The sequence below is a fragment of the Oncorhynchus masou genome, unplaced genomic scaffold, assembly GCF_036934945.1.
Source record: "Oncorhynchus masou masou isolate Uvic2021 unplaced genomic scaffold, UVic_Omas_1.1 unplaced_scaffold_993, whole genome shotgun sequence".
Classification (NCBI taxonomy): Eukaryota; Metazoa; Chordata; class Actinopteri; order Salmoniformes; family Salmonidae; genus Oncorhynchus; species Oncorhynchus masou.
Window position 1 is genome coordinate 1 of NW_027016450.1, and position 26,325 is coordinate 26,325.

The 26,325-nt window shown below is 46.1% G+C and overlaps 1 protein-coding gene across 1 annotated transcript in view; it reads right to left on the minus strand.

Annotated features, from left to right (window-relative positions):
* Positions 1 to 125: 125 nt before the first annotated feature.
* The window catches only part of LOC135538629 (neprilysin-like), a gene marked incomplete at its 3' end in the record, with an annotated part of 64,868 nt that continues 38,668 nt past the window's right edge, over positions 126 to 26,325 (minus strand). The window contains exons 5-9 of the mRNA XM_064964501.1: positions 11,585 to 11,665; positions 11,358 to 11,453; positions 8,067 to 8,185; positions 6,212 to 6,280; positions 126 to 260 (exon numbers count right to left, since the gene is read on the minus strand). Of these exons, the coding sequence (XP_064820573.1) occupies positions 126 to 260; positions 6,212 to 6,280; positions 8,067 to 8,185; positions 11,358 to 11,453; positions 11,585 to 11,665 (500 nt within the window). The remainder of the gene's footprint in view (positions 261 to 6,211; positions 6,281 to 8,066; positions 8,186 to 11,357; positions 11,454 to 11,584; positions 11,666 to 26,325) is intronic.

The following is a 26,325-nucleotide window of genomic DNA, read 5'->3' on the forward strand; positions in this document are numbered from 1 at the left end:
AAGTCTGGCTTCATAACCACAGTGATAGAGAGGTGGTTAGAGAGGTGGTTAAGGGCTGAAGTTACAAAACTAAAGCAGATGGTAAGTAAAGCAGGTTTTTCCGAGAGCAGCAGTGTTGAACTTACGTTGGCGATCTCCCTCTCCAGCTCAATGACCCTGGTGACCTCCTCTCTGATTTGGGTCTCGTTGACCTCTAGGCTGCGGTCGGTACGGATCAACCTGGCCACGTCTATCATGAACTGTTCATATGCTCTACATGGCTGGGAGGACACACACACACACACACACACACACACACACACACACACACACACACACACACACACACACACACACACACACACACACACACACACACACACACACACACACACACAGACAGACAGACAAACAGACACACATTAAAAACATGTATTGTAGTATCAACAGAAAAAAAATAGTCAAAAGTAGTTGGCCAGATGATGAAGAATGAGAGATACTGTATTCACATCCCTGGAAATACAATAAGAGATACTGTATTCACATCCCTGGAAATACAATAAGAGATACTGTATTCACATCCCTGGAAATATATATTAGGCTTCATCATCCTCTGTTTGGCATTAAGAGACAGGAAGAGAACACTATGAAAATGTAATCTGTCTAATCAATGACTCACACACACACACACACACACACACACACACACACACACACACACACACACACACACACACACACACACACACACACACACACACACGCCATGTTTGGCAAGTACAGAATCCTTTCAGAATACAAATCAGTGGTGAAACCATACGAGATCATATCCACCCCAAACACTCACATCTGGTTTGAGTTGGGCTGCGACCAAATCGGTCATCTCATTATTTTAATGATCACATTGCTCCAGATGGCATCTCACACACACACACACACGTGGGCCAAACATCAGATTGGTGTTTAAGGTGGAAATGGGTCAAACTGTGGTTTATAGTTTCTTCCTAACAGAGACCTCAGACAAGCAGGTTTATTTGGAGGTCTGCGTTAAACCACACTAACACCAACTCATTAGAGCATGTCAATGCTAATGATTAGTTCAATCATTAAACTACAGCAAAATATTCAGGTTCAAATCTCATCAGCTTTAGAGTTCTTCACATCTACTTCTGGATGTTCATTAAACCATGCTGGAGATTTGGACCTAACGTAATTACCTAGAGAGGATGGTGATCTTATCCGAGACTGATGCCGAGGGCTTGCAGCCACTGCGGAAGTGGGTCATTTTGTGTTCTGGGTGGATGGACCAGTGATCAGAACAACATGGGGTTGAAACCCAGACTCTGACATACCCGGCCAGAGAACTAATTTCCTTGAAACCCAGATCCCCACCAAACCCGGCCAGAGAACTAATTTCCTTGAAACCCAGATCCCCACCAAACCCGGCCAGAGAACGAATTTCCGGTTCCGGGTTGGAGCGAGCGGTCGCATCTACACTTCGGTCCGCAGGTAGTATAACTTTTCATTACATTTTCATTACATTTCATTATAGTACAACGGTTTGATTTGTCTAATCTTAGCAATTTCTTCTTAGCTAGCTACATAGCCGTCTTTGTATCAAAGATAATTGCGTAATTATCGTATTTCGTCGTCCTAACGTAGTCTACACTGCTATCTGCCCAGCAGCTAGCTAACATCCACCGTCTACTAGCACTGTAGAAACTATTACACTCAACTGAACGACTCGATTAGTGTAGTGTTAGCTAGCTACATAGTTGTCTTTGCTGTCTTCGTATCCAAGATAATTGTGTAGCTTAGAGTGTGTAGACTTAGAGTGATTATCTTAATTTACCGAGGTTAGCTAGCCAGCTATTTGTCGTCCTTAACGTAGGAGATACTGCTAGCTAGCTAGCCAACAGCTAGCCAACGTCTACCGAATTGAACTTCAACTACCCGGTCAACATTCCGCTTCGCTCCACAAGTAGTATCACAATTTAATTTCACTTCATTACAGTACAACGGTTTGATTTGTTTGATCGTAGCTAGCTAGCTACATAGCCGTCTTTGTATCTAAGACAATTGTGTAGTCTAGAGCGATTTTCTAGGTTAGCTAGCCAGCTATTGTCGTTCTTTTAACGTAACGTAACGTAATCAACACTGCTAGCTAGCCAGCTAGCCCCCGAATAGCAGCACTGTAGAAACTATTACACTCGACGGAACGACTTGATTAGTGTAGTGTCAACAATGCAGCCACTGCCAGCTAGCCTACAAAGTCAACAACGCAGCCACTGCCAGCTAGCCTACTCCATCAGTACTGTATCATTTTAATCATTTTAGTCAATAAGATTCTTGCTACGTAAGCTTAACTTTCTGAACATTCGAGACGTGTAGTCCACTTGTCATTCCAATCTCCTTTGCATTAGCGTAGCCTCTTCTGTAGCCTGTCAACTATGTGTCTATCTATCCCTGTTCTCTCCTCTCTGCACAGACCATACAAACGCTCCACACCGCGTGGCCACGGCCACCCTAATCTGGTGGTCCCAGCGCGCACGACCCACGTGGAGTTCCAGGTCTCCGGTAGCCTCTGGAACTGCCGATCTGCGGCCAACAAGGCAGAGTTCATCTCAGCCTATGCCTCCCTCCAGTCCTCGACTTCTTGGCACTGACGGAAACATGGATCACCACAGATAACACTGCTACTCCTACTGCTCTCTCTTCGTCCGCCCACGTGTTCTCGCACACCCCGAGAGCTTCTGGTCAGCGGGGTGGTGGCACCGGGATCCTCATCTCTCCCAAGTGGTCATTCTCTCTTTCTCCCCTTACCCATCTCTCTATCGCCTCCTTTGAATTCCATGCTGTCACAGTTACCAGCCCTTTCAAGCTTAACATCCTTATCATTTATCGCCCTCCAGGTTCCCTCGGAGAGTTCATCAATGAGCTTGATGCCTTGATAAGCTCCTTTCCTGAGGACGGCTCACCTCTCACAGTCCTGGGCGACTTTAACCTCCCCACGTCTACCTTTGACTCATTCCTCTCTGCCTCCTTCTTTCCACTCCTCTCCTCTTTTGACCTCACCCTCTCACCTTCCCCCCTACTCACAAGGCAGGCAATACGCTCGACCTCATCTTTACTAGATGCTGTTCTTCCACTAACCTCATTGCAACTCCCTCCAAGTCTCCGACCACTACCTTGTATCCTTTTCCCTCTCGCTCTCATCCAACACTTCCCACACTGCCCCTACTCGGATGGTATCGCGCCGTCCCAACCTTCGCTCTCTCTCCCCCGCTACTCTCTCCTCTTCCATCCTATCATCTCTTCCCTCTGCTCATACCTTCTCCAACCTATCTCCTGATTCTGCCTCCTCAACCCTCCTCTCTTCCCTTTCTGCATCCTTTGACTCTCTATGTCCCCTATCCTCCAGGCCGGCTCGGTCCTCCCCTCCCGCTCCGTGGCTCGACGACTCATTGCGAGCTCACAGAACAGTGCTCCGGGCAGCCGAGCGGAAATGGAGGAAAACTCGCCTCCCTGCGGACCTGGCATCCTTTCACTCCCTCCTCTCTACATTTTCCTCCTCTGTCTCTGCTGCTAAAGCCACTTTCTTCCACTCTAAATTCCAAGCATCTGCCTCTAACCCTAGGAAGCTCTTTGCCACCTTCTCCTCCCTCCTGAATCCTCCTCCCCCTCCCCCCCCTCCCTCTCTGCAGATGACTTTGTCAACCATTTTGAAAAGAAGGTCGACGACATCCGATCCTCGTTTGCTAAGTCAAACGACACCGCTGGTTCTGCTCACACTGCCCTACCCTGTGCTCTGACCTCTTTCTCCCCTCTCTCTCCAGATGAAATCTCGCTTCTTGTGACGGCCGGCCGCCCAACAACCTGCCCGCTTGACCCTATCCCCTCCTCTCTTCTCCAGACCATTTCCGGAGACCTTCTCCCTTACCTCACCTCGCTCATCAACTCATTCCTGACCGCTGGCTACGTCCCTTCCATCTTCAAGAGAGCGAGAGTTGCACCCCTTCTGAAAAAACCTACACTCGATCCCTCCGATGTCAACAACTACAGACCAGTATCCCTTCTTTCTTTTCTCTCCAAAACTCTTGAACGTGCCGTCCTTGGCCAGCTCTCCCGCTATCTCTCTCAGAATGACCTTCTTGATCCAAATCAGTCAGGTTTCAAGACTAGTCATTCAACTGAGACTGCTCTTCTCTGTATCACGGAGGCGCTCCGCACTGCTAAAGCTAACTCTCTCTCCTCTGCTCTCATCCTTCTAGACCTATCGGCTGCCTTCGATACTGTGAACCATCAGATCCTCCTCTCCACCCTCTCTGAGTTGGGCATCTCCGGCGCGGCCCACGCTTGGATTGCGTCCTACTTGACAGATTGCTCCTACCAGGTGGCGTGGCGAGAATCTGTCTCCTCGCCACGCGCTCTCACCACTGGTGTCCCCCAGGGCTCTGTTCTAGGCCCTCTCCTATTCTCGCTATACACCAAGTCACTTGGCTCTGTCATAACCTCACATGGTCTCTCCTATCATTGCTATGCAGACGACACACAATTAATCTTCTCCTTTCCCCCTTCTGATGACCAGGTGGCGAATCGCATCTCTGCATGTCTGGCAGACATATCAGTGTGGATGACGGATCACCACCTCAAGCTGAACCTCGGCAAGACGGAGCTGCTCTTCCTCCCGGGGAAGGACTGCCCGTTCCATGATCTCGCCATCACGGTTGACAACTCCATTGTGTCCTCCTCCCAGAGCGCTAAGAACCTTGGCGTGATCCTGGACAACACCCTGTCGTTCTCAACTAACATCAAGGCGGTGGCCCGTTCCTGTAGGTTCATGCTCTACAACATCCGCAGAGTACGACCCTGCCTCACACAGGAAGCGGCGCAGGTCCTAATCCAGGCACTTGTCATCTCCCGTCTGGATTACTGCAACTCGCTGTTGGCTGGGCTCCCTGCCTGTGCCATTAAACCCTACAACTCATCCAGAATGCCGCAGCCCGTCTGGTGTTCAACCTTCCCAAGTTCTCTCACGTCACCCCGCTCCTCCGCTCTCTCCACTGGCTTCCAGTTGAAGCTCGCATCCGCTACAAGACCATGGTGCTTGCCTACGGAGCTGTGAGGGGAACAGCACCGCAGTACCTCCAGGCTCTGATCAGGCCCTACACCCAAACAAGGGCACTGCGTTCATCCACCTCTGGCCTGCTTGCCTCCCTACCACTGAGGAAGTACAGTTCCCGCTCAGCCCAGTCAAAACTGTTCGCTGCTCTGGCCCCCCAATGGTGGAACAAACTCCCTCACGACGCCAGGACAGCGGAGTCAATCACCACCTTCCGGAGACACCTGAAACCCCACCTCTTCAAGGAATACCTAGGATAGGATAAAGTAATCCTTCTCACCCCCCCTTAAATGATTTAGATGCACTATTGTAAAGTGGCTGTTCCACTGGATGTCAGAAGGTGAATTCACCAATTTGTAAGTCGCTCTGGATAAGAGCGTCTGCTAAATGACTTAAATGTAAATGTAAATGTATAACCCAGATCCCCACCATACCCGGCCAGAGAACTAATTTCCTCCAATGACCCAGAGAACTAATTTCCTCCACAGACCCAAAGAACTAATTTCCTCCACAGACCCAGGGAACTAATTTCCTCCAATGACCCAGAGAACTAATTTCCTCCAATAACCCAGAGAACTAATTTCCTCCAATGACCCAGGGAACTAATTTCCTCCACAGACCCAGATAACTAATTTCCTCCACAGACCCAGAGAACTAATTTCCTCCACAGACCCAGAGAACTAATTTCCTCCACAGACCCAAGGAACTAATTTCCTCCACAGACCCAGGGAACTAATTTCTTCCACAGACCCAGGGAACTAATTTCCTCCAATGACCCAGGGAACTAATTTCCTCCATAGACCCAGGGATCTAATTTCCTCCACAGACCCAGGGAACTAATTTCCTCCACAGACCCAGGGAACTAATTTCCTCCACAGACCCAGGGAACTAATTTCCTCCACAGACCCGGAGAACTAATTTCCTCCACAGACCCGGAGAACTAATTTCCTCCAATGACCCGGAGAACTAATTTCCTCCAATGACCCGGAGAACTAATTTCCTCCAATGACCCGGAGAACTAATTTCCTCCACAGACCCAGGGAACTAATTTCCTCCACAGACCCAGAGAACTGGATATTGTTAATATGTGTGTAGCAGGTACAGTCTTACCTCTGCGTAGGGCCCAGTGCAGGTATAATGCTCTCTGGATAAGAGACCAAGGCTGGTTTGCTGGTCAAACTGGCAGAGGAGAGAGAATCAGGACAAAAGCAGCCATTCATTCAACAGCAAGTGAAAGACAAAGCACTCACTGGAAACATCAAGTTAAGAGAGATTAGTGTGTGAATACTTAACACTGCCTAGGTTAGATTTAGGGTAGTTTACTGAGCAAATAAGTACACTAAATCCCTAACTATGAGAGAGGGTTAAGGGTTACAAGTGATGGGGTACAGGTGTGTTTATGTGTCTATCATATAATGGGGTACAGGTGTGTTTATGTGTCTATCATGTGATGGTGTACAGGTGTGTTTATGTGTCTATCATATAATGGTGTACAGGTGTGTTTATGTGTCTATCATGTGATGGTGTACAGGTGTGTTTATGTGTCTATCATGTGATGGTGTACAGGTGTGTTTATGTGTCTATCATGTGATGGTGTACAGGTGTGTTTATGTGTCTATCATGTGATGGTGTACAGGTGTGTTTATGTGTCTATCATGTGATGGTGTACAGGTGTGTTTATGTGTCTATCATGTGATGGTGTACAGGTGTGTTTATGTGTCTATCATGTGATGGTGTACAGGTGTGTTTATGTGTCTATCATGTGATGGTGTACAGGTGTGTTTATGTGTCTATCATGTGATGGTGTACAGGTGTGTTTATGTGTCTATCATGTGATGGTGTACAGGTGTGTTTATGTGTCTATCATGTGATGGTGTACAGGTGTGTTTATGTGTCTATCATGTGATGGTGTACAGGTGTGTTTATGTGTCTATCATGTGATGGTGTACAGGTGTGTTTATGTGTCTATCATATAATGGAGTACAGGTGTGTTTATGTGTCTATCATATAATGGGGTACAGGTGTGTTTATGTGTCTATCATATAATGGGGTACAGGTGTGTTTATGTGTCTATCATGCGATGGTGTGTACAATGTGTATACCACCTTTGGATTTCTTAACATTTTATTGTGTTACAAAGTGGGGTTAAAATGGATTGAACTGTTTTTGTTGTTGTTGTTTTGTGATCTGTTGTGATCTGTTTAAAGCCGACTGAAGCTAGGATTTTGTCTGTTCTTAGCTCCAACCAGTTTCTTTTCATCCTGAAAAACTTTGGTCTTTGCCGATGTCAAGCATACCCATACCATGATGCAGTCAACCATCAGGCTTGCAAATAGGGAGGTAGTTACTCAGTGATGTGTTGGATTTGCACCAAAAATAAGACTTTGCATTTTGGCAAAAAAAAAAGTGTACAAAGCTGTCATCAAGGCAAAGTGTGTCTACTTTGAAGAACCTACAATCTAAAATATATTTTGATTTGTTTAACACCTTTTTGGTTACTACGTGATTCCATATGTGTTATTTCATAGTTTTGATGTCTTCACCATTATTCTATAATGTAGGAAATAGAACAAATAAAGGAAAACCCTGGAATGAGTAGATGTGTCCAAACTTTTGACTGTTGGTGTATATTCCAATCCCACTTTGTAACACAACAAATGTGAAAAGAAAAAAAGGCCTGTAGACCTTCTATAGTGTCTGTGCATGTGACAGTCATATGATGGGGTGTAGGTGTGTTCAAGTGTCTGTGCATGTGACAGTCATGTGATGGGGTGTAGGTGTGTTCAAGTGTCTGTGCATGTGACAGTCATGTGATGGGGTGTAGGTGTGTTCAAGTGTCTGTGCATGTGACAGTCATGTGATGGGGTGTAGGTGTGTTCAAGTGTCTGTGCATGTGACAGTCATGTGATGGGGTGTAGGTGTGTTCACGTGTCTGTGCATGTGACAGTCATGTGACGCCACATACGTGAATGATGTGTGAATTGGAGTCTTTGTCATCAGTGCCGATAAAAAAATTAACCAAGACTTGAGTTCCATATTTCTCATTTAGTCTGGCAATGGCATCCTCCAACTTCCATGTGTTCCCTAAGTAGGAGAGAGGAGAGGATTGGTATGAGGAGAAGAGAAGAGAAGAGAAGAGAAGAGAAGAGAAGAGAAGAGAAGAGAAGAGAAGAGAAGAGAAGAGAAGAGAAGAGAAGAGAAGAGAAGAGAAGAGAAGAGAAGAGATAATTAGTTTGAGGAGAGGAGATAATTGGTTTGAGGAGAGGAATGTTTTTTTTTTCACCTTTATAAAACCAGGTAGGCAAGTTGAGAACAAGTACTCATTTACAATTGTGACCTGGCCAGGATAAATCAAAGCAGTTCGACACATACAACGACACAGTTACACATGGAGTAAAACAAACATACAGTCAATAATACAGTATAAAAAAGTCTATATACGATGTGAGCAAATGAGGTGAGATAAGGGAGGTAAAGGCAAAAAAGGCCATGGTGGCAAAGTAAATACAATATAGCAAGTAAAACACTGGAATGGTAGATTTGCAATGGAATAAATGTGCAAAGTAGAAATACAAATAATGGGGTGCAAAGGAGCAAAATAAATTAATTAAATACAGTAGGGAAAGAGGTAGTTGTTTGGGCTAAATTATAGGTGGGCTATGTACAGGTGCAGTAATCTGTGAGCTGCTCTGACAGTTGGTGCTTAATTAAAGCTAGTGAGGGAGATAAGTGTTTCCAGTTTCAGAGATTTTTGTAGTTCGTTCCAGTCATTGGCAGCAGAGAACTGGAAGGAGAGGCGGCCAAAGAAAGAATTGGTTTTGGGGGTGACTAGAGAGATATACCTGCTGGAGCGTGTGCTACAGGTGGGAGATGCTATGGTGACCAGCAAGCTGAGATAAGGGGGGACTTTACCTAGCAGGGTCTTGTAGATGACATGCAGCCAGTGGGTTTGGCGACGAGTATGAAGCGAGGGCCAGCCAACAAGAGCGTACAGGTCGCAATGGTGGGTAGTATATTACATTTACATTTAAGTCATTTAGCAGACGCTCTTATCCAGAGCGACTTACAAGTTATTTTTTTTTACCTTTTATTTAACCAGGCAAGTCAGTTAAGAACACATTCTTATATGGGGCTTTGGTGACAAAACCGATTGCACTGTGATAGACTGCATCCAATTTGTTGAGTAGGGTGTTGGAGGCTATTTTGTAAATGACTTCGCCAAAGTCGAGGATTGGTAGGATGGTCAGTTTTACAAGGGTATGTTTGGCAGCATGAGTGAAGGATGCTTTGTTGCGAAATAGGAAGCCAATTCTAGATTTAACCTCTTGAAACTCTGGGGGCGCTATTTCATTTTTGGATGAAAAACGTTCCCGTTTTAAACAAGATATTCTGTCACAAAAAGATGCTCAACTATGCATATAATTGATAGCTTTGGAAAGAAAACACTCTGAAGTTTCCAGAACTGCAAAGATATTGACTTGAGTGCCCCAGAACAGGAGCTACAGGCAAAACCAAGATGAAACTGCAACCAGGAAATGAGCAGGATTTTTGAGGCTCTGTTTTCCATTGTCTCCTTATATGGCTGTGAATGCGACAGGAATGAGCCTGCCCTATCTATCGTTTCCCCAAGGTGTCTGCAGCATTGTGACGTATTTGTAGGCATATCATTGGAAGATTGACCATAAGAGACTACATTTTCCAGGTGTCCGCCCGGTGTCCTCCGTCGAAATTGGTGCGTCATTTTCAGCTGCTGGTATTTTTCCATGGGATTCTGAGACAAAAGCAGGCTTCCACGAACGGCATATCAATGAAGAGATATGTGAAAAAACACCTTGAGGATTGATTCTAAACAACGTTTGCCATGTTTCGGTCGATATTATGGAGTTAATTTGGAAAAAGTTTGACGTTTTGGTGACTGAATTTTCGGTTCGTTTCGGTAGCCAAATGTGATGTACAAAACGGAGCGATTTCTCCTACACAAAGATTCTTTCAGGAAAAACTGAACATTTGCTATGTAACTGAGAGTCTCCTCATTGAAAACATCCTAAGTTCTTCAAAGGTAAATTATTTTATTTATTTGGTTATCTGGTTTTTGTGAAAATGTTGCGTGCTAAATGCTACGCAAAATGCTAAGCTAGCTTGCAATACTCTTACACAAATGCTTGATTTGCTATGGTTCAAAAGTATATTTTGAAAATCTGAGATGACAGTGTTGTTAAGAAAAGGCTAAGCTTGAGAGCAGGCATATTATTTTCATTTCATTTGCGATTTTCAGAAATCGTTAACGTTGCGTTATGCTAATGAGCCTGAGGCTGTATTCACGATCCCGGATACGGGATGGGTAGTATCAAGAGGTTTTAACTTTGGATTGGAGATGTTTGATATGGGTCTGGAAGGAGAGTTTACAGTCTAACCAGACACCTAAGTATTTGTAGTTGTCCACGTATTCTAAGTCAGAGCCGGAGAGTAGTGATGTTGGACAGGCGGGTAGGTGCGGGTAGGTTTGTGGAGAGGAGATTATTGGTTTGAGGAGAGGAGAGGATTGGTTTGAGGAGATAATTGGTTTGAGGAGAGGAGATAATTGGTTTGAGGAGAGGATTGGTTTGAGGAGAGGAGATAATTGGTTTGAGGAGAGGATTGGTTTGAGTAGAGGATTGGTTTGAGGAGAGGAGATAATTGGTTTGAGGAGATAATTGGTTTGAGGAGATAATTGGTTTGAGGAGATAATTGGTTTGAGGAGAGGATTTGTTTGAGGAGAGGAGAGGAGAGGATTGGTTTGAGGAGAGGAGAGGAGATGATTAGTTTGAGGAGAGGAGAGGATTGGTTTGAGGAGAGGATTGGTTTGAGGAGAGGAGAGGATTGGTTTGAGGAGAGGAGAGGATTGGTTTGAGGAGAGGATTGGTTTGAGGAGAGGAGATAATTGGTTTGAGGAGATAATTGGTTTGAGGAGATAATTGGTTTGAGGAGATAATTGGTTTGAGGAGATAATTGGTTTGAGGAGAGGATTGGTTTGAGGAGAGGAGAGGAGAGGATTTGTTTGAGGAGAGGAGAGGAGAGGAGATGATTGGTTTGAGGAGAGGAGAGGATTGGTTTGAGGAGAGGATTGGTTTGAGGAGAGGAGAGGATTGGTTTGAGGAGAGGAGAGGATTGGTTTGAGGAGAGGATAGGATTGGTTTGAGGAGAGGATTGGTTTGAGGAGAGGCAAACTAAAATAAGTGTAGGAAACACAGAGGTCGAAGGGCATAGTGTAGTTCACCATAGACAGTCTCCCAGTGGTCTGTTGCTATTGGCCACTCAAACACATTAGGAAGTATGTCTAGTAAAGGAGCTCCGCCCCTTTTCTCAATCTGACCTTCAGAGGGAAAAAACACACAAAAGTGACCCAGGTTAACTCACAGCTTAAAGGTAGACAACTAATTGGACTTTAATGACTTACAGAATTGAAATGTAAGTGACCTCAACAAAACAGACCAGCAGACTCACTCTCATTGGTGCAGGATCTGTAGAGGGTCTTGGCTTTAGTGAGGGCACTGGCCTCCCCCTTCACGCTTCTCTCTAGAACACCTACAAAATATTAGAGAGGTTATAGATTTGCAGCACATCGGCGTTGATGTTTGCTTTTAAACTGAAAAGCAAAAAGAGGTTTGGATATGAGTTGAGCTGTGAGTGTTGCCAGTAACATGGAGCATGTGAGCTGTGTTTTGGAGGACAATGTCCCCCTCAGAGGGACTGTAACATGTCCCTTTAGACCAGACAGAACACAGTCAGACTCTGGGCCAAGGAGCTGTCGGTCTGCTGCTTTTCACCACATAACAAACATTGAGAAACATCACAGAACTGTGGAAACAAAACAACAAAAAAACAAGCAAGGAAAAAAAACAATGCTTTAAATCTGTGGTCATTCCCACGTGCACTGGTAACTGTAGGACGGAATCCATTGGCTAGAGTTAAGACAAAGAATGGGCTTTTCTTTTTCCTCTACCCTCACACTGAGATACTACCTCTCCTCTGCCACAATCATTCTCCATTCTTATAGTACCAGCTCTCTGCCCCTCTCCATACTTATAGTACCAGCTCTCTGCCCCTCTCCATTCTTATAGTACCAGCTCTCTGCCCTCTCTCTTCTTTCTTATAGTAACAGCTCTCTGCCCTCTCTCTTCTTTCTTACAGTAACAGCCCTCTGCCATCTTTCTCTCTCTATTTTTACAGTACCAGCTCTCTGCCCCTCTCCATTCTTATAGTACCAGCTCTCTGCCCCTCTCCATTCTTATAGTACCAGCTCTCTGCCCCTCTCCATTCTTATAGTACCAGCTCTCTGCCCTTCTCCATTCTTACAGTAACAGCTCTCTGCCCTCTTTCTTAATTTATACAGTAACAGCTCTCTGCCCTCTTTCTTAATTTATACAGTAACAGCTCTCTGCCCTCTTCTTTCTTACAGTAACTGCTCTCTGCCCCAATCATTCTTCATTCTTATAGTAACAGCTCTCTGCCCTCTCTCTTCTTCCTTGCAGTAACAGCTCTCTGCCCTCTCTCTTCTTTCTTACAGTAACAGCTCTCTGCCCTCTCTCTTCTTTCTTATAGTAACAGCTCTCTGCCCTCTCTCTTCTTTCTTACAGTAACAGCTCTCTGCCCTCTCTCTTCTTTCTTATAGTAACAGCTCTCTGCCCTCTCTCTTCTTCCTTGCAGTAACAGCTCTCTGCCCTCTCTCTTCTTTCTTACAGTAACAGCCCTCTGCCATCTTTCTCTCTCTATTTTTACAGTAACAGCTCTCTGCCATCTCACCTCTCATTCTTCCTCTTTCCCTCTACCTCAAATCCTCTCGTCATCCCCTGGTTTGGTTAGGGCAGAACCCCTGCAGTCTCATTACCTAGTGGGCACACTTTTTATGTGCTCATGTAATGTTAATGAAGCGCTGGGTTAGGAAACCTTCATAGGGCGCTTCCTGCCAGAGGGCGCAGATCATGTGTGTGATTGGATTAACAACTGGGGGGGGGGGGATTCTGTTTGGATTAAAGACCACCTGATGCTCGTGTGGCAAACACCCCTTTAAATACAAGTTCACCTACTTTGGAAGCTTTCAGGGCTTCCTTTTACATTTTGCACGTTTTACACTTTTTTGGGGGTAAATGACAGCGGAGGAGATATTTTGATGTCTTTTTCAACCCTGCGGTTCTGTCACTCTTACGGTGCTGTGGTTAAACTCCGGAGACCCAGAACACATATACGTGCGCAAACACACACACACACACACACACACACACACACACACACACACACACACACACACACACACACACACACACACACACACACACACACACACACACACACACACACACACACACACACTTAAATAATGTGACCTTATCTGGGCCCCAACCTCAGGGCCCATCCTGATAAAAAAAGGAACTACACAGGAAGTGTGTCTCCCCAGAGCCAATCCCTCTGTATATATGTATTCAACACAGAATACTGCAGAGCCCCCGGGCCTCAAATCCACCACATGGACTCAACTAGGGTACATACAACTGGAAACAGCTGCATTGTTGCTGAAGAGCTGAATATGGAGCACAGATCGAGTGCTGTCTGAACCTCTGTGATGTCATAAGATTTCTGACTTAGACATTCTTTCAAAACCTCTGTGATGTCATAAGATTTCTGACTTAGACATTCTTTCAAAACCTCTGTGATGTCATAAGATTTCTGACTTAGACATTCTTTCAAAACCTCTGCGATGTCATAAGATTTCTGACTTAGACATTCTTTCAAAACCTCTGTGATGTCATAAGATTTCTGACTTAGACATTCTTTCAAAACCTCTGTGATGTCATAAGATTTCTGACTTAGACATTCTTTCAAAACCTCTGTGATGTCATAAGATTTCTGACTTAGACATTCTTTCAAAACCTCTGTGATGTCATAAGATTTCTGACTTAGACATTCTTTCAAAACCTCTGTGATGTCATAAGATTTCTGACTTAGACATTCTTACAAAACCTCTGTGATGTCATAAGATTTCTGACTTAGACATTCTTTCAAAACCTCTGTGATGTCATAAGATTTCTGACTTAGACATTCTTTCAAAACCTCTGTGATGTCATAAGATTTCTGACTTAGACATTCTTTCAAAACCTCTGTGATGTCATAAGATTTCTGACTTAGACATTCTTTCAAAACCTCTGTGATGTCATTAGATTTCTGACTTAGACATTCTTTCAAACCCTCTGTGATTTCATAAGATGCCTGATGCCTCGTTGAAATCTCCGACTTCAGTGCTTTCAAAACAACTGGGAACTCTGGGGGAAAAAGGACTGTGATTTTTTTTTATTTCAACGGTCATCCAACTCAGGAACTCTGGCCTCTTTCTAGAGTATTTTTCCTGAGGTCCCAGTTGTTTTGAATTTGGCACATTCTGTCACACCCTCTATGACCTATATATGATGTATGACTGACAGACATTCTGTAACGTAACATTTTGTAATGTCATGCGATGCCTGACAGACAAGTATCTATTTCCACAGTAAAACGAGTCCTATATCGACACTGGGAATGTGACGAAAGAAATAAAAGCTGAAATAAATCATTCTCTCTACTATTATTCTGACATTTCACAATCTGAAAATATAGCGATGAGCCGAACTGACCTAAAACAGGGCATTTTTACTAGGATTAAATGTCAGGAATTGTGAAAAACTGAGTAATGTATTTGGCTAATGTGAATGTAAACTTCTGACTTCAACTGTATATGTATATATCATTTGTATATGTCCACTGTAAACATGAATCATGGCAAAGTCGGTTCCTGTTTCAGGCATGTCTTTGGTCACGTTCACGTGGGTCAAACTAAACAAACAATGATTGGTTGATGATAGAGCTTCCCACTATGCAGGTGATGGCTGCAGGCTGAACTTGTTATTGGGGCAAATGCAGAGACTTGCAGTCAACTGCAGACAAAGGTGATCCGCTCAAACTCGCCCTTTGTGATGTCACTGAAAGACATTGGGCTTGTTCGACATTGCAGCTGAGAGTGCAAGCGACTGACAACTGACTCACAAATCACCTTGCATCATACATAACTACTCATTATTATTTGTAGATCAGTCAGTCACCATTTGCCCACAATGCATCATGGATTTGATGCTGTTGAACACAGCCAATGCCTGATCATCTGTCACGTCACTGCTGTCCGATTGACAGACTCGGCTGAACCTTTGTGATATGATGTCACAGCTGTCTGTCTGTAGACATTGGGAACTCTGAAAAATACAAGGTCAAATCATGACGTCAGTGATCTTCAGGTCGGAAAGTCAGAGTTCTAGAAAGAGGCTAAAATTCAGAGTTGGAATTTTGAGTTGGATGTAGAATTCCGAGTTTTCCAGCCATTGTGTCTCAATATAATGTTCCATCAGTAGTGAGTAGATCTGTTTCTCATAAAGCAAGTCACAGCAGTCATAGAGGGCAGCGTCGCGCAGGGTTTAGACCCCCCCCCCATTTCCCTACGTCTCTCTCCATAAACAAGGTATAATTAAAAAGCTCACAGTCAACTGGGCGAATGATTGCCCAGTATGCCATACCTGAAACTAAGCAGAGATGGTTAAGTGTCCAGAGCAGTGCCTTATTAAACTTGTCACATGCTTCCCATTCAAACAGTTTGTGCATTCACTACCGGTCAAAGGGTTTTAGAACGCCTACTCACTCAAGTTTTTTTTTTTTTTTAGGCTACGCTAGTGGTTAGAGTGTAGAGGAGGCAGGTAGCCTAGTGGTTAGAGTGTAGAGGAGGCAGGTAGCCTAGTGGTTAGAGTGTAGAGGAGGCAGGTAGCCTAGTGGTTAGAGTGTAGAGGTGGCAGGGTAGCCTAGTGGTTAGAGTGTAGAGGAGGCAGGTAGCCTAGTGGTTAGAGTGTAGAGGTGGCAGGGTAGCCTAGTGGTTAGAGTGTAGAGGAGGCAGGTAGCCTAGTGGTTAGAGTGTAGAGGAGGCAGGTAGCCTAGTGGTTAGAGTGTAGAGGTGGCAGGGTAGCCTAGTGGTTAGAGTGTTGAGGAGGCAGGTAGCCTAGTGGTTAGAGTATAGAGGAGGCAGGTAGCCTAGTGGTTAGAGTGTAGAGGAGGTAGGTAGCCTAGTGGTGAGGGGTCAAAGGTTACACTCATGCTCTGTGTTAGGAGTGGTAACCCTGTGGTATATGAGACCTACACTCGACTGACCCAAAGTCGTAGCATGTTAGCTTTTCCTGTAGACTTTTATGAATGGCTAGTTAGCTATGCCCCAGAAACTACATTCAACTTTGTTCAAATGGCACACGGAGGCATAGAAACGGTTTAGTTAATCTGGACTCTTGGTAAGTAGAAAGAGGTTTCCATTGGCAAAAAACCTCTGTCTTAACTAACTTATGGTTCGGATTAAGTGATTGAGTGATTGGCTGAACCTAGATCCGTGCCTATAAACAGATTCTACCTGGATAAATATTCTGTGTCCTAAATCAACTTTCTCCAACTTAGATTTTCTTACCAGCCAGCAATATGCATAACTCTACCTCTACACAGTTGACCACACTAATTCACCTTTGACCCTGAAGGCTAGAAGAGGCACACACACACACACACACACACACACACACACACACACACACACACACACACACACACACACACACACACACACACACACACACACACACACACACACACACACACACACACACACATATGCCACCCTTCCAGATGGATGATATGGAGCAAGGAAAACAAATCAGACTCATGGAGCCTGACTGACTGGATACTCCAGGAATATAGAGCCTGAATGACTGGATACTCCAGGAATATAGAGCCTGACTGACTGGATACTCCAGGAATATAGAGCCTGACTGACTGGATACTCCAGGAATATAGAGCCTGACTGACTGGATACTCCAGGAATATAGAGCCTGACTGACTGGATACTCCAGGAATATAGAGCCTGACTGACTGGATACTCCAGGAATATAGAGCCTGACTGACTGGATACTCCAGGAATATAGAGCCTGATTGACTGGATACTCCAGGAATATAGAGCCTGATTGACTGGATACTCCAGGAATATAGAGCCTGATTGACAGGATACTCCAGGAATATAGAGCCTGATTGACTGGATACTCCAGGAATATAGAGCCTGACTGACTGGATACTCCAGGAATATAGAGCCTGACTGTCTGGATACTCCAGGAATATAGAGCCTGACTGTCTGGATACTCCAGGAATATAGAGCCTGACTGGATACTCCAGGAATATAGAGCCTGATTGACTGGATACTCCAGGAATATAGAGCCTGATTGACTGGATACTCCAGGAATATAGAGCCTGACTGACTGGATACTCCAGGAATATAGAGCCTGACTGACTGGATACTCCAGGAATATAGAGCCTGATTGACTGGATACTCCAGGAATATAGAGCCTGACTGACTGGATACTCCAGGAATATAGAGCCTGACTGACTGGATACTCCAGGAATATAGAGCCTGACTGACTGGATACTCCAGGAATATAGAGCCTGACTGACTGGATACTCCAGGAATATAGAGCCTGACTGACTGGATACTCCAGGAATATAGAGCCTGACTGACTGGATACTCTAGGAATATAGAGCCTGATTGACTGGATACTCCAGGAATATAGAGCCTGACTGACTGGATACTCCAGGAATATAGAGCCTGGCTGACTGGATACTCCAGGAATATAGAGCCTGACTGACTGGATACTCCAGGAATATAGAGCCTGACTGACTGGATACTCCAGGAATATAGAGCCTGACTGACTGGATACTCCAGGAATATAGAGCCTGACTGACTGGATACTCCAGGAATATAGAGCCTGACTGACTGGATACTCCAGGAATATAGAGCCTGACTGACTGGATACTCCAGGAATATAGAGCCTGACTGACTGGATACTCCAGGAATATAGAGCCTGACTGACTGGATACTCCAGGAATATAGAGCCTGACTGACTGGATACTCCAGGAATATAGAGCCTGACTGACTGGATACTCCAGGAATATAGAGCCTGACTGACTGGATACTCCAGGAATATAGAGCCTGACTGAATATAGAGCCTGACTGACTGGATACTCCAGGAATATAGAGCCTGACTGAATATAGAGCCTGACTGTCTGGATACTCCAGGAATATAGAGCCTGACTGAATATAGAGCCTGACTGACTGGATACTCCAGGAATATAGAGCCTGACTGACTGGATACTCCAGGAATATAGAGCCTGACTGACTGGATACTCCAGGAATATAGAGCCTGACTGACTGGATACTCCAGGAATATAGAGCCTGATTGACTGGATACTCCAGGAATATAGAGCCTGATTGACTGGATACTCTAGGAATATAGAGCCTGACTGACTGAATACTCCAGGAATATAGAGCCTGATTGACTGGATACTCCAGGAATATAGAGCCTGATTGACTGGATACTCCAGGAATATAGAGCCTGACTGACTGGATACTCCAGGAATATAGAGCCTGACTGATTGGATACTCCAGGAATATAGAGCCTGACTGACTGGATACTCCAGGAATATAGAGCCTGACTGACTGGATACTCCAGGAATATAGAGCCTGACTGACTGGATACTCCAGGAATATAGAGCCTGACTGACTGGATACTCCAGGAATATAGAGCCTGACTGACTGGATACTGGATACTCCAGGAATATAATATAAGACAATTGTGTAGCCTAGAGCGATTTTCTAGGTTAGCTAGCCAGCTATTGTCGTTCTTTTAAAGTAACGTAACGCAATCAACCTGCTAGCTAGCCAGCTAGCCCCCGAATAGCAGCACTGTAGAAACTATTACACTCGACGGAACGACTTGATTAGTGTAGTGTCAACATCGCAGCCACTACCAGCTAGCCTACTCCAGCAGTACTGTATCATTTCAATCATTTCAGTCAATAAGATTCTTGCTATGTAAGCTTAACTTTCTGAACATTCGAGACGTGTAGTCCACTTGTCATTCCAATCTCCTTTGCATTAGCGTAGCCTCTTCTGTACCCTGTTAACTATGTGTCTATCTATCCCTGTTCTCTCCTCTCTGCACAGACCATACAAACGCTCCACACCGCGTGGCCGCGGAAACCCTAATCTGGTGGTCCCAGCGCGCACGACCCACGTGGAGTTCCTGGTCTCCGGTAGCCTCTGCAACTGCCGATCTGCGGCCAACAAGGCAGAGTTCATCTCAGCCTATGCCTCCCTCCAGTCCCTCGACTTCCTGGCACTGACGGAAACATGGATCACCACAGATAACACTGCTACTCCTACTGCTCTCTCTTCGTCCGCCCACGTGTTCTCGCACACCCCGAGAGCTTCTGGTCAGCGGGGTGGTGGCACCGGGATCCTCATCTCTCCCAAGTGGTCATTCTCTCTCTCTCCCCTTACCCATCTATCTATCGCCTCCTTTGAATTCCATGCACAGTTACCAGCCCTTTCAAGCTTAACATCCTTATCATTTATCGCCCTCCAGGTTCCTCGGAGAGTTCATCAATGAGCTTGATGCCTTGATAAGCTCCTTTCCTGAGGACGGCTCACCTCTCACAGTCCTGGGCGACTTTAACCTCCCCACGTCTACCTTTGACTCATTCCTCTCTGCCTCCTTCTTTCCACTCCTCTCCTCTTTTGACCTCACCCTCTCACCTTCCCCCTACTCACAAGGCAGGCAATACGCCGACCTCATCTTTACTAGATGCTGTTCTTCCACTAACCTCACTGCAACTCCCTCCAAGTCTCCGACCACTACCTTGTATCCTTTTCCCTCTCGCTCTCATCCAACACTTCCCACACTGCCCCTACTCGGATGGTATCGCGCTGTCCCAACCTTCGCTCTCTCTCCCCCGCTACTCTCTCCTCTTCCATCCTATCATCTCTTCCCTCTGCTCATACCTTCTCCAACCTTTCTCCTGATTCTGCCTCCTCAACCCTCCTCTCTTCCCTTTCTGCATCCTTTGACTCTCTATGTCCCCTATCCTCCAGGCCGGCTCGGTCCTCCCTCCCGCTCCGTGGCTCGATGACTCATTGCGAGCTCACAGAACAGAGCTCCGGGCAGCCGAGCGGAAATGGAGGAAAACTAGCCTCCCTGCGGACCTGGCATCCTTTCACTCCCTCCTCTCTACATTTTCCTCCTCTGTCTCTGCTGCTAAAGCCACTTTCTACCACTCTAAATTCCAAGCATCTGCCTCTAACCCTAGGAAGCTCTTTGCCACCTTCTCCTCCCTCCTGAATCCTCCTCCCCCTCCCCCCCTCCTCCCTCTCTGCAGATGACTTCGTCAACCATTTTGAAAAGAAGGTCGACGACATCCGATCCTCGTTTGCTAAGTCAAACGACACCGCTGGTTCTGCTCACACTGCCCTACCCTGTGCTCTGACCTCTTTCTCCCCTCTCTCTCCAGATGAAATCTCGCTTCTTGTGACGGCCGGCCGCCCAACAACCTGCCCGCTCGACCCATCCCCTCCTCTCTTCTCCAGACCATTTCCGGGGACCTTCTCCCTTACCTCACCTCGCTCATCAACTCATCCCTGACCGCTGGCTACGTCCCTTCCGTCTTCAAGAGAGCGAGAGTTGCACCCTTCTGAAAAAACCTACACTCGATCCCTCCGATGTCAACAACTACAGACCAGTATCCCTTCTTTCTTTTCTCTCCAAAACTCTTGAACGTGCCGTCCTTGGCCAGCTCTCCCGCTATCTCTCTCAGAATGACCTTCTTGATCCAAATCAGTCAGGTTTCAAGACTAGTCATTCAACTGAGACTGCTCTTCTCTGCATCACGGAGGCGCTCCGCACTGCTAAAGCTAACTCTCTCTCCTCTGCTCTCATCCTTCTAGACCTATCGGCTGCCTTCGATACTGTGAACCATCAGATCCTCCTCTCCACCCTCTCCGAGTTGGGCATCTCCCGGCGCGGCCCACGCTTGGATTGCGTCCTACCTGACAGGTCGCTCCTACCAGGTGGCGTGGCGAGAATCTGTCTCCTCGCCACGCGCTCTCACCACTGGTGTCCCCCAGGGCTCTGTTCTAGGCCCTCTCCTATTCTCGCTATACACCAAGTCACTTGGCTCTGTCATAACCTCACATGGTCTCTCCTATCATTGCTATGCAGACGACACACAATTAATCTTCTCCTTTCCCCCTTCTGATGACCAGGTGGCGAATCGCATCTCTGCATGTCTGGCAGACATATCAGTGTGGATGACGGATCACCACCTCAAGCTGAACCTCGGCAAGACGGAGCTGCTCTTCCTCCCGGGGAAGGACTGCCCGTTCCATGATCTCGCCATCACGGTTGACAACTCCATTGTGTCCTCCTCCCAGAGCGCTAAGAACCTTGGCGTGATCCTGGACAACACCCTGTCGTTCTCAACCAACATCATGGCGGTGGCCCGTTCCTGTAGGTTCATGCTCTACAACATCCGCAGAGTACGACCCTGCCTCACACAGGAAGCGGCGCAGGTCCTAATCCAGGCACTTGTCATCTCCCGTCTGGATTACTGCAACTCGCTGTTGGCTGGGCTCCCTGCCTGTGCCATTAAACCCCTACAACTCATCCAGAACGCCGCAGCCCGTCTGGTGTTCAACCTTCCCAAGTTCTCTCACGTCACCCCGCTCCTCCGCTCTCTCCACTGGCTTCCAGTTGAAGCTCGCATCCGCTACAAGACCATGGTGCTTGCCTACGGAGCTGTGAGGGGAACGGCACCGCAGTACCTCCAGGCTCTGATCAGGCCCTACACCCAAGCAAGGGCACTGCGTTCATCCACCTCTGGCCTGCTCGCCTCCCTACCATTGAGGAAGTACAGTTCCCGCTCAGCCCAGTCAAAACTGTTCGCTGCTCTAGCCCCCCAATGGTGGAACAAACTCCCTCACGACGCCAGGACAGCGGAGTCAATCACCACCTTCCGGAGACACCTGAAACCCCACCTCTTCAAGGAATACCTAGGAAAGGATAAGTAATCCTTCTCACCACCCCCCCCCCCTTAATGATTTAGATGCACTATTGTAAAGTGGCTGTTACACTGGATGTCAGAAGGTGAATTCACCAATTTGTAAGTCGCTCTGGATAAGAGCGTCTGCTAAATGACTTAAATGTAAATGTAAATGACTTAAATGAATATAGAGCCTGACTGAATATAGAGCCTGACTGACTGGATACTCCAGGAATATAGAGCCTGACTGAATATAGAGCCTGACTGAATATAGAGCCTGACTGAATATAGAGCCTGACTGAATATAGAGCCTGACTGAATATAGAGCCTGACTGTCTGGATACTCCAGGAATATAGAGCCTGATTGACTGGATACTCCAGGAATATAGAGCCTGACTGTCTGGATACTCCAGGAATATAGAGCCTGACTGACTGGATACTCCAGGAATATAGAGCCTGACTGAATATAGAGCCTGACTGACTGGATACTCCAGGAATATAGAGCCTGACTGACTGGATACTCTAGGAATATAGAGCCTGACTGACTGGATACTCCAGGAATATAGAGCCTGATTGACAGGATACTCTAGGAATATAGAGCCTGACTGAATATAGAGCCTGACTGACTGGATACTCCAGGAATATAGAGCCTGACTGACTGGATACTCCAGGAATATAGAGCCTGACTGACTGGATACTCTAGGAATATAGAGCCTGACTGACTGGATACTCCAGGAATATAGAGCCTGATTGACAGGATACTCCAGGAATATAGAGCCTGACTGAATATAGAGCCTGACTGTCTGGATACTCCAGGAATATAGAGCCTGACTGAATATAGAGCCTGACTGACTGGATACTCCAGGAATATAGAGCCTGACTGACTGGATACTCCAGGAATATAGAGCCTGACTGACTGGATACTCCAGGAATATAGAGCCTGACTGACTGGATACTCCAGGAATATAGAGCCTGACTGACTGGATACTCCAGGAATATAGAGCCTGACTGTCTGGATACTCCAGGAATATAGAGCCTGACTGTCTGGATACTCCAGGAATATAGAGCCTGATTGACTGGATACTCCAGGAATATAGAGCCTGACTGTCTGGATACTCCAGGAATATAGAGCCTGACTGTCTGGATACTCCAGGAATATAGAGCCTGACTGACTGGATACTCCAGGAATATAGAGCCTGATTGACTGGATACTCCAGGAATATAGAGCCTGACTGTCTGGATACTCCAGTAATATAGAGCCTGACTGTCTGGATACTCCAGTCTTAACCTTGACTGACTGTCTGGATACTCCAGTAATATAGAGCCTGACTGTCTGGATACTCCAGGAATATAGAGCCTGACTGAATATAGAGCCTGACTGACTGGATACTCCAGGAATATAGAGCCTGACTGAATATAGAGCCTGACTGACTGGATACTCCAGGAATATAGAGCCTGACTGACTGGATACTCCAGGAATATAGAGCCTGACTGAATATAGAGCCTGACTGTCTGGATACTCCAGTCTTAACATTGACTGGTATTCACAGTAACATTGTCTACCCATCTGTTACCAGGGTGGGCTTTTCTCCTGACAGCATTGTTCTAGTGATAATGACATCTGATAGAGAAAGTGGAGACTGATAGAAATTCAGCAATCAAAGACAGAAACTGGAGAATCAAACACTCAGACACCTTTTAAAATCAGGCGTCGGCTGTGGACAATCATGCCTATTCAATCAGACAAATTAGGAGCCCCCAAAGAATACTCTACTGATAATTATAGTACGGTTTAAAAATCCATAACAAGTTCACGACAGGCACTTGAGATGTCAAGAGATAGAGGAGGAGGAGAGAGGAAGAAGAGAAGAAGTGGAGGAGTAGAGGTGGAGGAGAAGAGAATATAACAGAGGAGAGAGGAGAAGAAGAGGCTATAATAGAGGACAGAAGAGGAGAAGAGGTGGAGGAGAAGAGACTATAACAGAGGAGAGAGGAGGAGAAGAGACTATAACAGAGGAGAGAGGAGGAGAAGAGGTGGAGGAGAAGAGGTGGAGGAGAAGAGAATATAACAGAGGACAGAGGAGAAGAAGAGACTATAACAGAGGACAGAGGAGAAGAAGAGACTATAACAGAGGACAGAGGAGGAGAAGAGGTGGAGGAGAAGAGACTATAACAGAGGAGAGAGGAGGAGAAGAGACTATAACAGAGGAGAGAGGAGGAGACGAGGTGGAGGAGAAGAGAATATAACAGAGGAGAGAGGAGAAGAAGAGGCTATAACAGAGGACAGAAGAGGAGAAGAGGTGGAGGAGAAGAGACTATAACAGAGGAGAGAGGAGGAGAAGAGGTGGAGGAGAAGAGAATATAACAGAGGACAGAGGAGAAGAAGAGACTATAACAGAGGACAGAGGAGAAGAATAGACTATAACAGAGGACAGAGGAGGAGAAGAGGTGGAGGAGAAGAGACTATAACAGAGGAGAGAGGAGGAGAAGAGACTATAACAGAGGAGAGAGGAGGAGAAGAGGTGGAGGAGAAGAGGTGGAGGAGAAGAGAATATAACATAGGAGAGAGGAGAAGAAGAGGCTATAACAGAGGACAGAAGAGGAGAAGAGGTGGACGAGAAGAGAATATAACAGAGGACAGAGGAGAAGAAGAGACTATAACAGAGGACAGAGGAGAAGAAGAGACTATAACAGAGGACAGAGGAGGAGAAGAGGTGGAGGAGAAGAGACTATAACAGAGGAGAGAGGAGGAGAAGAGACTATAACAGAGGAGAGAGGAGGAGACGAGGTGGAGGAGAAGAGAATATAACAGAGGACAGAGGAGAAGAATAGACTATAACAGAGGACAGAGGAGAAGAAGAGACTATAACAGAGGACAGAGGAGGAGAAGAGGTGGAGGAGAAGAGACTATAACAGAGGAGAGAGGAGGAGAAGAGACTATAACAGAGGACAGAGGAGGAGAAGAGAATATAACAGAGGAGAGAGGAGTAGAATGAATATAACAGAGGAGAGAGGAGGAGAAGAGGTGGAGGAGAAGAGAATATAACAGAGGACAGAGGAGAAGAGACTATAACAGAGGAGAGAGGAGGAGATGAGGTGGAGGAGAAGAGAATATAACAGAGGACAGAGGAGAAGAATAGACTATAACAGAGGAGCGAGGAGGAGAAGAGGGGGGGGAAGAGGTGGAAGAGAAGAGACTATAACAGAGGAGAGAGGAGGAGAAGAGGTGGAGGAGGAGAGAATATAACAGAGGAGAGAGGAGAAGAATAGACTATAACAGAGGAGAGAGGATGAGAAGAGGTGGAGGAGAAGAGGTGGAGGAGAAGAGGTGGAGGAGGAGAGAATATAACAGAGGACAGAGGAGAAGAGACTATAACAGAGGAGAGAGGAGGAGAAGAGGTGGAGGAGGAGAGAATATAACAGAGGAGAGAGGAGGAGAAGAGGTGGAGGAGAAAAGAATATAACAGAGGACAGAGGAGAAGAAGAGACTATAACAGAGGAGAGAGGAGGAGAAGAGGCGGAGGAGAAAAGAATATAACAGAGGACAGAGGAGAAGAAGAGACTATAACAGAGGAGAGAGGAGGAGAAGAGGTGGAGGAGGAGAGAATATAACAGAGGACAGAGGAGAAGAAGAGACTATAACAGAGGAGAGAGGAGGAGACGAGGTGGGGGAGAAGAGGTGGAGGAGAAGAGACTATAACAGAGGAGAGAGGAGGAGAAGAGGTGGAGGAGAGAATATAACAGAGGAGAGAGGAGAAGAAGAGGTGGAGGAGAAGTGGTGGAGGAGAAGAGACTATAACAGAGGACAGCGGAGGAGAAGAGACTATAACAGAGAGAGGAGGAGAAGAGACTATAACAGAGGAGAGAGGATGAGAAGAGGTGGAGGAGAAGAGGTGGAGGAGAAGAGACTATAACAGAGGATAGAGGAGGAGAAGAGGTGGAGGAGAAGAGAATGTAACAGAGGACAGTGGAGGAGAAGAGACTATAACAGAGGAGAGAGGAGGAGAAGAGACTATAACAGAGGAGAGAGGATGAGAAGAGGTGGAGGAGAAGAGGTGGAGGAGAAGAGGTGGAGGAGAAGAGACTATAACAGAGGATAGAGGAGGAGAAGAGGTGGAGGAGAAGAGAATGTAACAGAGGACAGCGGAGGAGAAGAGACTAACAGAGGAGAGAGGAGGAGAAGAGACTATAACAGAGGAGAGAGGATGAGAAGAGGTGGAGGAGAAGAGGTGGAGGAGAAGAGACTATAACAGAGAAGAGAGGAGGAGAAGAGACTA